Raw genomic sequence first — 10,989 nt, forward strand, 5'->3', positions numbered from 1 at the left:
TGCGGGGGAGTGGTGAACTCTGCCATCTCTGTGACTTGGGTGCAGCCAGACTCCCACCACCTATCTGTGAGTATGTGAGCAGCGCTACGCGCGGCGGCCGGCAAGAGAAACCCAACATCTGTCACGAGGATCTGCCAGCACAAGCATCACTCATGGGCTTATTAAGGCACTTTCCACGTCACGAGCGCTACAGAGAGACAGATGGGAGGAAGGGCGCCGGTTCAACCAGAAGAGGCGAGGAGAAGCGCTGCATTATACTGCCAAAAGATGATATTGCATTTTTAGCGGAGCAGTGTCGTATGAATATACATTTTTGGACATGGCTTTTTTTGTGCAGAATATGTTTTTTCCGCACTTAAAAGAAAACACCCACCAACAAATTTAGATCCCAATTCTTAGAACGTTGCTCTGCTAGAGTGAACTGAAAAATCTTCCCCATTTCTCAATTTTATCTGTCCCATATGGCAGGAAGTTCATGGAAAAGCTGAATGGTTTGTTTTAGGAAACCATCTGGAAGACCTTTCCCTCTCGCTATAAAAAAAATACTAATGTTCTGTGATTTTTCGGAAATTGCAAATTGCCGTTACTGCAACTTGGAATCTTGTTTCAATTCATCACCGTATCACCACATCCATCATCATAGAGATCAGGAAATGGAGGTCTACAGCAGAGAAAGGTCTCTCTTCTTCTACCTTGTCTGAGAGCTCGTTCTCCACATCCTTCTTGATCCTGCGCAGCATGAAGGGCTTCAGGATCATGTGCAGCCTGGAGAGCTGGTCTGAAACACAAACATCAAACATATATCACATACATATCACACGCAAGAATGATCCGGAATACAGGACAGATGTTGGCACACAAAAAAGAATGACCTGGTAAATAATATGTGATGTCAATGTACAGGAAAAAGAGCCGAAAAGGAAAAAGAAAGAATTCTCAAAGCTAAGCGTCGGCTCACTCTCGTCGATGGCCGACTTGTTCTCCGCGTGGCTCTCGATGTCCTTGGAGAACCACTCGTTGAACTCTTCGTGGGAATCGAACAACGTGGGCATGATGAAGTGCAGCAGGGCCCACAGCTGAGAGACAGCAATAATATACAGTCGTCAACGGCTCTATCTTACACACATACCAACACACACATGCACGCACACACACACGCGCACACACACACACACACACACACACACACAGAGACACACACACACGCACGCACACCCTTAGAGACAGGCGTGCACACACACACGCACACCCCTCACCTCAGCCATTGTGTTCTGGATGGGCGTGCCAGTGAGCAGCAGTCTGTTTCGACACTGGAACTGCAGGAGGATCTTCCACCGAACGCTGACAACACAGAGGGGGAAAGTGTGACTTGGTGGCCTCCTGTAGCCAACTAGCCACCATCGACTTATTGTAATTATGTTTTTAATTCCGTAATTAATCAAACTATGGGGCATGGTCTGTATGTGTCTGTATATATAGTCTCTGTGTGTTGAGGTCCCTACATGTTTCAAAATTCCCTACTTTTGCCAAACTTATTTCTTGACTGGGGTTTGATTTCGGTACATTTTCAATACTAGAAATCACGCTCGATTCCTAGCCCTACGCGGGCTCGCATACGCAGCTCGGCCACTGCGCGGCCTCGTCGCCTTGTTGTGAGGATGGATCCGATTGGTGGATGATTAGAAACGCTGATCCAATAGAGAGCCGCAGTAACGAGTCCGGAAATCATCGATGCGAACAGCCCTGGTTCTTCACAGTTTTCGCCTATGGGAGTTTTGAATGGGTTTTTGGCGCGATGCTTCTAATAATCTCTCTGAGCAACGCTGGCTTAATCAAACGCGAACCAGTGTTTAGTAATATCATCTTCACACACGAGGACCACTTTTATGAGTTTTGAAGCTTTTACATGCCGTTAAACGGGCGGCTAGCTAGCAAACGGCTAAATGAGACTACACTGTTGAGTCGATGGGGATATATACGTCAATAACGTCACCACTTCAAAGGGCGAACACGGAAATTCTCTTTCCCTCACCTGGTTCAGCCCGTTCAGTCCGGGGTAATCAGCGCACACATCCAACAACAGTCCAGGTTGAGTGCTGACGTGACGTGGAAGCCTATGCGACAGTGTGTAGTTCTGGACTAGCTTAGCTCGAGCATTTTACTTCTAGGGCTCGCATTTACGCTTCAAAACTCATGAAAGTGGTCCTCATGTGTGAAGATTATCCGACGGAACTCTGGTTCGCGTTTGATTAATCTTGCGTTGCCCAGAGACCGTATTTGAAGCATCGCGGCAAAAACCCATTCAAAAATCCCATAGGCAGAAACAGTGAAGAACCAGGAAGTTCAGGACTTCCGCATTCTGCCTACAAAAATATGTCATCCTTGCGGCTCTCTATATCAGCGGGCTGTCAGCTGATTACAGCTGGGGCATAGTAGCCTATGACGTCCGACCATGTCCTGCGTGAACTAACGCGACGCTTCCTTTATTGTTTATTGGGACTGAAGAATCTTTTTTGGACAGTTTTCCAGACTTTGTCATTTTCGACACGTTTCAGACCTATGCAAATATCTGCAATATGTTTGGCAATGCAGCATTATACAACAGAACAGAACAACACCATGCTAGTGCTTTACCTGGTGCTGCTCTTGAGTGCCTGGGCCTCGTCCAGAACCATATACTGCCACTTGACCCTCTGGAAGTACTTCACATCTTGGACCACTAGCTGGTAGCTGGTGATCACCACATGGAACGGTGCATTCTGCGTATACAGGGTTTTCTACACACACACACACACACACACACACACACACACACACACACACACACACACACACACACACACACACACACACACACACACACACACACACACACACACACACACACACACACACACACACACACACACACACACAGATAAAGAGAGAGCCAGATTGAGTTAGAGAGAGAGGGAGAAGGAGAAGAAAAAGACATGTACAATATTTTCACCACACTGGACACTGCACTAAACCATTTTCAAAGCTGCATTCGTCATTAGGATCTATTTACCTGGCTCCAGAATTTCCTTATCACCTTACGATCATGTGGGTTCCCCCAGTACGGCAACACCTGAGGGACAAAGATGAAGAAGCAAGACCAGTAAGATTAAAACAGGGGGAAAGTGAAGTGGGTCACTTCTGTCCAGAATCCCAGTAACACCAGAACAGTCGGCTGAGCATGTCACCTACTGTAGTCTACAAATAGCGCTTTTCCCAGAAGTCTCCATTCACATGAAAGCAATGAATCAAGAGCGAGACATGTGTTTACCCATAGCATCACGCATGAATTACTGCTTGAATTCTCGATGAGTTGTTGATGTCAAAAGTGAAGTGAAGCCATTACGTCACTCAGCACGAGCCGAAGCACCATTGTTTTCATGCCAGTTGTTGTACACGTTCAGGACGCTTATCTACAGATCGTGTAATAGAGTCTGTTCACACCTCATTAGCAAAACAGACATGAGATGATTTATTCTACAACTATGGGAGGAAATGGCCATGGCTGAGTGTTGAGCACATCAGTGAGTGATGCTTATTACTAATATATATATATATATATATATATATATATATATATATATATATATTTGCCTGAGATGTCTGCCTTCTACAATGGAACTGGATGGCACTCGGCTTGTAGTGCTCAAAGCACCAAGAAAAACTCAACAGCAATGTCTCTCTCCAGGAATCATGACCCGGTTACTCAAAATAATGCACAGACTTTGTTGTGAGCAGTTTCATGTAGGAACTATTTTCTTTTGCAGTCTCGTGTAGGAACTAGCTAGCAGCTAGCGGGTGTAGTTCGGTCACAAGAAAATAGTTCCTCCATGAAACTGCTCATAACGAGGTCTGTGGATTATCTTGAGTAACGGGGTCATGATTTCTGGAAAGAGACGTTGCTGTTGAGTTTATCAAATGTATTTCTTTGGCACTTTGAGCACCACAAGCCGAGTGCCATCCAGTTCCATTGTATTGGAGAGAAGGCAGAAACTCTGCGGACGATATCTCCAAAACTCAGGCAACTAACACAAAATGATATAGATGGATAAATAAATAGCACTACAGGTGAGAGGAAAAATATGTATTTTGGATTTTAGGGGTGAGCTGTTCTTTTAAGACATGCAAAAGGAACAAGAAGAGAAAAGAAAAGAAAAAAACAGCACCCACTGACTGAACAAGCGCACTAGTAACAACCGTGTGTAACGATGGGTTAACAACATGCACGCCTACAAATTTCCTGAGAGACAATACTGCCCCCTAATGAATAGTGAGTAAATCTGCACGCGTCTCTGAGCACTCTATCCTCAGTTGATCCTCGTCGAACAACAGCGTGCGTTCAATCTCGGCTGTTAAGAGAACATCGATTCATTCGGCCAGAGCTGAACCACAGAGCAGCGGGTTCGTGAGAGAGAGAGAGAGAGAGAGAGAGAGAGAGAGAGAGAGAGAGAGAGAGAGGGGGAGGATGCCAGGATTCCCGGAGGCCTATTTGTGCAGGTGTTTCCACCGACGCCGCTCACTCACTCAGCAGCACTGCGGAGTCTCACCTTGAATTTGGGCACGAAGCGGGTGAACTCCTGGTGCCAGTTGTTGAGCGTGGAAGCAGGAGAGATGATCAGGAATGGACCCCAGATGTTGTCTCTCTGTGCAGGAACCCAAGAAAGGACACATCGTCAGCCGTTACACCAGGTGGTCTCTATCTGTGTGTGTGTGTGCTGTGTGTGTGTGTGCGTGTGTGTGTGTGTGTGTGTGTGTGTGTGTGTGCGCGTGTGTGCGTGTGTGTGAGCATCCAAAGAACAGGAAGCCCAGGAGGAACGCAGCATGTGTCTTCCTGTGAGAGATAATTCAACCGCTGAAAAGCTCCCATTTCCCCCTGAATTCCATTTCTCCCCCCCGAGGGAGAGACGAGATCTAAAAGAGATCAAAAGAGCTGCAGAGGTTCCAATCAGCGACGCACAAAACAATGAAATAAGTCGTATGACTCATTCGGACGAACGATTCCCAACACCTGCAAAAGAAGAAGCACAGGCAGAAAAGGATGCAGGTGCATAGAGGAGCTGGCGCGTTTCGATGTTTTCCTATCTCAGTCGTGAAAGCAGAGACAATCGAATGTTCCAGGAAGTTTTTTTTGGAAGCGCGTGGTGGGTGAACCCCTTTGGCCCCCCGCCCCGGTGCTCCCTCACCTCGGCCAGGTGTGCCAACAGGGCGATACTCTGGACCGTCTTCCCCAGGCCCATCTCATCAGCCAGGATCCCGTTGATGCCCTTTAAATGGAACAGAGGAAAAGTGTCAACATCTGCATGTATTATATCATCACAACTGACAGACAGACAGACAGACAGACAGACAGACAGACAGATAGACAGACAGACAGACAGACAGACAGACAGGGTTTCCAGTGCCGCCGTGACAAAACAAACATACGGCCCGGGGGCCAGGAAACCTGCCCGCCAAAGGGTCCGATCCGGCCCACAGGCTGACTTTGCAAAACTCCGAAAATTGCACTGAGAAGTCCTCCAATCGAATTTGATGCACTTGTGAAGGCCAACAGGTACCAGGTTTAGTAGCCTATTATTCTTGAAAACTATTTTCATTGCCCTTGAATATAGAGAATTGCCCAGAATTTGCTGTCAATTGTAATAACTGCGCAGTTACAGACAGTTGATTTGATCACTTGAGTGATAGGCCTTATGGTAGCTGAGATAACCTAACCTATGTGAAAATGTGTTCTTAAAAGGCACCTGTAATTCTTTACACTAAGAGAAACAAGAACATTTCGAGGTGTTTATAAGTTATTGATTTTCTGGCGCACTTGATACCAAATTGGGTTGTTGCATGTGGACCATTAACTAAAATTAGTTAAATTGACACCCTGCCCTGGATGCACAGAAAATATAGCAAAGATATATACAAGATCTGTATTTTATCTGTATTCATCATCATAAATAAAAAACAAACTAAAAAGCCTTGAGAAGCGTGTATCTACAGAGACAGACTCAGTCACCTGTTCGTAGAGGTTGGCCAGCCAGTTCATGCCTTTGAGCTGGTATCCCTTGAGCTTGCCGTTGAAGATGGTGGGCTGGGGGATGTCTTCTCCGGCCTGGATGGACGGGTTGGCCAGGCTGTAGCTCTCTCCAAACCCGGAGCCCGAGCCTGAGGCGGACACTCCGGCGACATGCAGAGACGCACAGCGGCTGTCCTTGGCCTCCTCGTCAAACATTCGCGTCTACGGGGAAAACACAGAGTATAGAATGGGATTGTGTGTGTGCATGGGTGTGTGTGGGCATTGAGGTGTGTGTGTGTGTGTGTGTGAGTGTGTGTGGGCTTTGAGGTGTGTGTGTGTGTGTGTGTGTGTGTGTGTGTGTGTGTGTGTGTGTGTGTGTGTGTGTGTGTGTGTGTGTGTGTGTGTGTGTATGCTTCTCAGGGTGTGTGCTGTTGGCCCTACTCCACGTCATCATGCCCATGTATGAATATGTGTTTGTATGTGCCAGCTTACTCTCTCTTGGTGAATCTGGTAGGCCTCTTTGGCATTCCTCAGGGCCTGGGACTTGTAGTAGTCACTATCTGCACATAGCATACAATACCAACAGTCAGTTGGTCCCAAACGATCTGCTTCATAAACTCAATTGACTGCATAAATATAGAAAACTAGTCGAATAAATACATTAAAAACTGTGAGGAGGAGAAATAGTGGAATATACAACACTGACAAGACAGGAGATTACAATGGCTGTAACATGTGACAGTTATATTGAGAATGACATATTTGGAGGAATGAGTTCAACTCTTCCTAGAAGGGATTCAATTAGGTTTTTGCACTGATCTCATTTAGTACATTGTAGCTAATAGGATTGGCCTACTTGCCTTTGCGATAAAGACATTCAATCATGAACCATCAATGCTACAAAGGTACAATTACTAATTGATCCTGGTCGAGTGACAAAACAAACCTATGGCTGAAGAGTTCATACCGTAGTCCTCCTGTCCCATGTTGACCATCACCCCTCCCCCGATGTCAATCTGCCTTTGGGCGCCGGAATCTTCCAGCTTGCTCAGAATTTCCTCCTGGAACACGTCTCCTCCTGGACCTCCCAGGTTGGGCTTACCGCCCATGAAATGAGCGTAGAGCTCAGTCTGGGTGATGAGGAAGTTCAGCTTACGCTGTTGACGCTTTGCCTGGGAGAGAGAGAGGAGTAGATGGAGAAAAAAAACCGATTTATATCGGCACCTAAGATGAGCCGTGTACAGAATCATCCAAATCTTAAATCGATTTCAAACTTCTTTGCAAAATGGTTATATTGATGCAAATTCTGCTAGAGAAAAATGTTTTCTAGAAAGCCCTAATCAGGCTACGGAACTTCCTACGACAACACCTTCCTCGCCACCTACCTCCCTCATCTCCTCGTCCAGTTTCCGCTGCTCCAGAGCCTCCTTCTCGGCCCTCTTCCTGTGCTCCTTCTCCACCTTGTCGTACTTCTTCCAGTACAGCATCATCTCCTTGGTGAGGCGGCGGGCCCGGGGCAACGTCTCCTTACAGTTCTTCTGCGCCTGGATAGCCGCGCGCCGCACCTCGCGCATGCACTGGTGAGCCAGCTGTGGCAACAACAAAAAGGTAGCTTACATGTTGTCATGTGCTACAATTTGGTCTCTCATCAATACATAAATGAGTGTCCAGAAGTAGGCCATCAACTGAAAATTAAATGTGATACCAAAATGTGCTGGTATGAAAGGAGGGGGTTGACATATAACGTAATCTTTTGAAATGATAATAAATGAATTGAATATGTTTTTCCAAAAATGTTTTAATCATATTTGAGTATAAAACTCGTCAAACATTACACCCAAACAGTAGGTGCTACTTACCTTTTTAGCATTGGTCAATACAAGGTTCTTGGCAGAGGTTTTCTGCTTGAAAGACTGCAAATGAGACAGAAAGAGAACCATTAGAACAAATACAACTGGGAAGAATGGACACACCCTAATTTTGGACCACCTATCCAGTAGAATCATGCATGCTGACCTTGGGAATCTCTTTCTTGGCGATGGTGAGCCAGACTTTGCGTCGCCGCGCGTTCAGCTGCTCGATGGTCAGGTGTTTCTTCTTGACCACGGGCAGGGGAGCGTCGTGGGAGAACTTAGCGAAGATCTTGGTGACGTAAGGACGCCCCTCGTCCAGAAAATCCCCCTCTCCTCGTTTCTTCTTCTTCTTCACCTTTTTTAGTTTGGCTAAAAGAAAAGGAGAAGCACAATAGATTTGAAATCTTGTCAACTATTCCAGTAATAAGCCAGTTCTTTGATTATGACTCCATGAGTTTCCAATGATTTCCTTTGGGTGGGGTTTTTTTTTTTTTACCCTTGAATTTCTTCTCATCTTTGATTTTCTTCTTCTTGGGCCCCAGTAGGTGGCGCTGTTGCTCATAGAAGAGGTCATGAGTGGAAAGGAGTCCAGTGCTGTAGTATTGGTACTGGTGGAGCTGCAGGAGCGATACACACAGAGGGAAGATATGATGGTAATAGTGCAAAAAAAAATCTACCGTTGTTATGATTATTGCTAGATATACTGCATTTAGACAGCGGAACGATCAAAAGAACTTCAATTGAAGCACTCTCGATGAGCCTATGTCTATTTAAGTCTACTTTCAAAAACTTTCAAGGTCTTGACTGCCCCAATCAAATTCACAAACTTTCAATGATTTCAAGGACCCGTGGGAACCGTGATTTATGTGTGTCCTAAGTACCTCGCGGTCAGAGTGGAACTTGCTCTGATGCTGCCTGGTGTAGCGGTGTAGCCTTAGCATGTCATGCAGCTCCTCTCGAGACATAACGAAGTCGGAGTCGTCGGAGTCCGTGTCCGAGTCCGTGGTGTCGTCACTCAACAGGATATTCTGCAGGAGAGAGAGGAGGAACATGAGCGTCAGGAGGCCAGCGCTGCATGATGGATGCTGTGTGTAGGGCGGCGAACAAAGGAGTGAAGCCCGAGGTGGACGAAATGCAGGGTGCAGGGTGACAGAGGTTGGCAGCACAAGGAAGAAGAAGGAGAAATTTAAAAAAACTCATGCGCTTTTGCTAAAATATCTCCGGGGGGAAACCGTTAAGTATAACGAAGAAAATGTGTCTGACTGTACAAAATACCTTGAGCCATTTCCTGTTCTTCTTCAGCTTGGAGAAATTGTAGAGGCTGGTTTTATCTGCCTTTTGGTCTGTGGAGTTAAAAGAGGGAGAGAAACAAATCACACATAAGACAGACAAGAGACCGACATGAGTGAATGGATGCTATGTGTCATTCCTGAAAAAGTAAATAACAGTAGTGAGGATATGCCTGTGTCGTCAAATAAGAATAAAATACAGATACATTTTTATAACTCATGTTTGACTGTCACACACTTTAACGTGCTTGCATTAAAAGCTTTGTGTGATTCAAACATATTATGCTTAGGTGATGATTAGGTCAACAAATCAAAACAAGTAAAGCCAGCAGCAACATGACAGTATTTAATATGATTCATTAGAAATGGAACACTGATGACTGAGAGGATAAACATAGATACCCACGGGGTGACAGAAGTTTAGCATGGAGTGACGAACACATAATTGCTCAGGAAATCCTTCACCGACTATCTTACCTTTGCCTTGCAGCAGAACCCCGTTCAGGGGCTTGCAATCTGCCAACCCATCCTCTGGGTCACACGGCTCATCTTTCACTGTCAACGTTGTGTGTGGGTTGGGGGGGTCCAGGGATAGCCCCTCCCCCAGGGTAGCATCGCTGTCATCACTCTCGTCACTGTCGTCGCTAGTAGCACGGGGGGGGGGGGGGGGGGTGAATATGCAGCTGTAAGCCAAGCGACATCCCTTGCATCCAACATATGTCTATTCTTGTCTTCTGAGATGTGTCTGGTCTTATTAGTAGTACATCAATGCCAGAGAGGGTATAACATGAGACACGACAGACCAAACATAGATGATTTCATCTTGAGCAGATGACAAAGGGACGCTAAATCCCCTGCTATTCCTCTAACAGAGGCCAAAGAGTTTCTGGGATTAAATTGTTATCATATATCTCAAGTCGCAGATAGGATGGAAGATTCCTGCCATGTATGTTGGCGTTTCTAAATTCAAATTAGCGACAGTTTTGTTCCCCGTCCTGCGCCATGAAAAACACAATTACAATTGTGTTTGCAGTACAATCGTCCATATATTGTGATGTAAATATCCAAATAAGATGCCCGTTTCAATTGCAACACATGCTGAAACCGATGGGGGCTGAGAACCAAAGCCCCCCCCCCGGCCCCCAATAATCACCCTCTGCCTGTACCTGGTTATGTCTGTGTTAAAGATAGTGGAGGTCTGGCGCAGGAAGCTGTCCAGCCTCAGCGATCGCTCCAGGCGCTGGAGGTAGAGAGGTTTGGCCAGGCCAGAGCTGCCGCATGCCCCCACCTCCAGCCGGCCCTGCCCCGACGCCATGGAGCACCTGACTCCTCCACCCGGCAGGGCGGGAACTCTTTACTGGAGGGAGGAGGACAGAGTCAAAGATGAGGGAAGAGGAATGCCAAAGGATGATGAAGGCAGATGGGTTGAGATTAGAATGAGCATTACAAGAAACTGGTGCCTAAACACTTTGTTGTTTTATTGACATTCGCCTAAAATCTTCCGGGTATGAAAGTTCAGAGCAATTAATGGATTACTCAGATTAGTACCTTGGTCAAGGAAACTTTAACACAGATTGATGGGCTTTTCCTTCATTTCCCCAGCTACCCCCCCAGGGTTTTAGAAGATACTCTAACAAGCTCTTGCATCTTCCGTCTAAGCAACAACTAGCCTAAGCTATAGGAGCACGGCACCCACAACTTGGTCCATTGTGATCAAAATGCAATTGACCTACCTTCTTCTCAGTCAGCGATGTCATTATTCTTGATTCCAAGACTAGTGATCAGACAAAAGAAGTGATAAAGGCCT

At 46.1% G+C, this 10,989-nt stretch overlaps 1 protein-coding gene across 1 annotated transcript in view; it reads right to left on the minus strand.

The window, feature by feature from the left end:
* ino80 (INO80 complex ATPase subunit) overlaps positions 1-10,989 on the minus strand; it is a 62,882-nt gene extending 51,893 nt beyond the window's left edge. The window contains exons 1-19 of the mRNA XM_083642910.1: positions 10,916-10,989; positions 10,349-10,539; positions 9,660-9,826; positions 9,169-9,236; positions 8,775-8,921; positions 8,390-8,510; positions 8,057-8,262; positions 7,900-7,953; positions 7,426-7,629; positions 7,008-7,212; positions 6,533-6,600; positions 6,041-6,262; positions 5,220-5,300; positions 4,584-4,679; positions 3,050-3,109; positions 2,635-2,777; positions 1,257-1,341; positions 959-1,076; positions 693-778 (exon numbers count right to left, since the gene is read on the minus strand). Coding sequence (XP_083499036.1) covers positions 693-778; positions 959-1,076; positions 1,257-1,341; positions 2,635-2,777; positions 3,050-3,109; positions 4,584-4,679; positions 5,220-5,300; positions 6,041-6,262; positions 6,533-6,600; positions 7,008-7,212; positions 7,426-7,629; positions 7,900-7,953; positions 8,057-8,262; positions 8,390-8,510; positions 8,775-8,921; positions 9,169-9,236; positions 9,660-9,826; positions 10,349-10,497 — 2,280 coding nt within the window. The 5' untranslated portion in view covers positions 10,498-10,539; positions 10,916-10,989. The remainder of the gene's footprint in view (positions 1-692; positions 779-958; positions 1,077-1,256; positions 1,342-2,634; positions 2,778-3,049; positions 3,110-4,583; positions 4,680-5,219; positions 5,301-6,040; positions 6,263-6,532; positions 6,601-7,007; positions 7,213-7,425; positions 7,630-7,899; positions 7,954-8,056; positions 8,263-8,389; positions 8,511-8,774; positions 8,922-9,168; positions 9,237-9,659; positions 9,827-10,348; positions 10,540-10,915) is intronic.

Source organism: Poromitra crassiceps (genome assembly GCF_964638095.1).
Source record: "Poromitra crassiceps genome assembly, chromosome: 9".
Lineage (NCBI taxonomy): Eukaryota > Metazoa > Chordata > Actinopteri > Beryciformes > Melamphaidae > Poromitra > Poromitra crassiceps.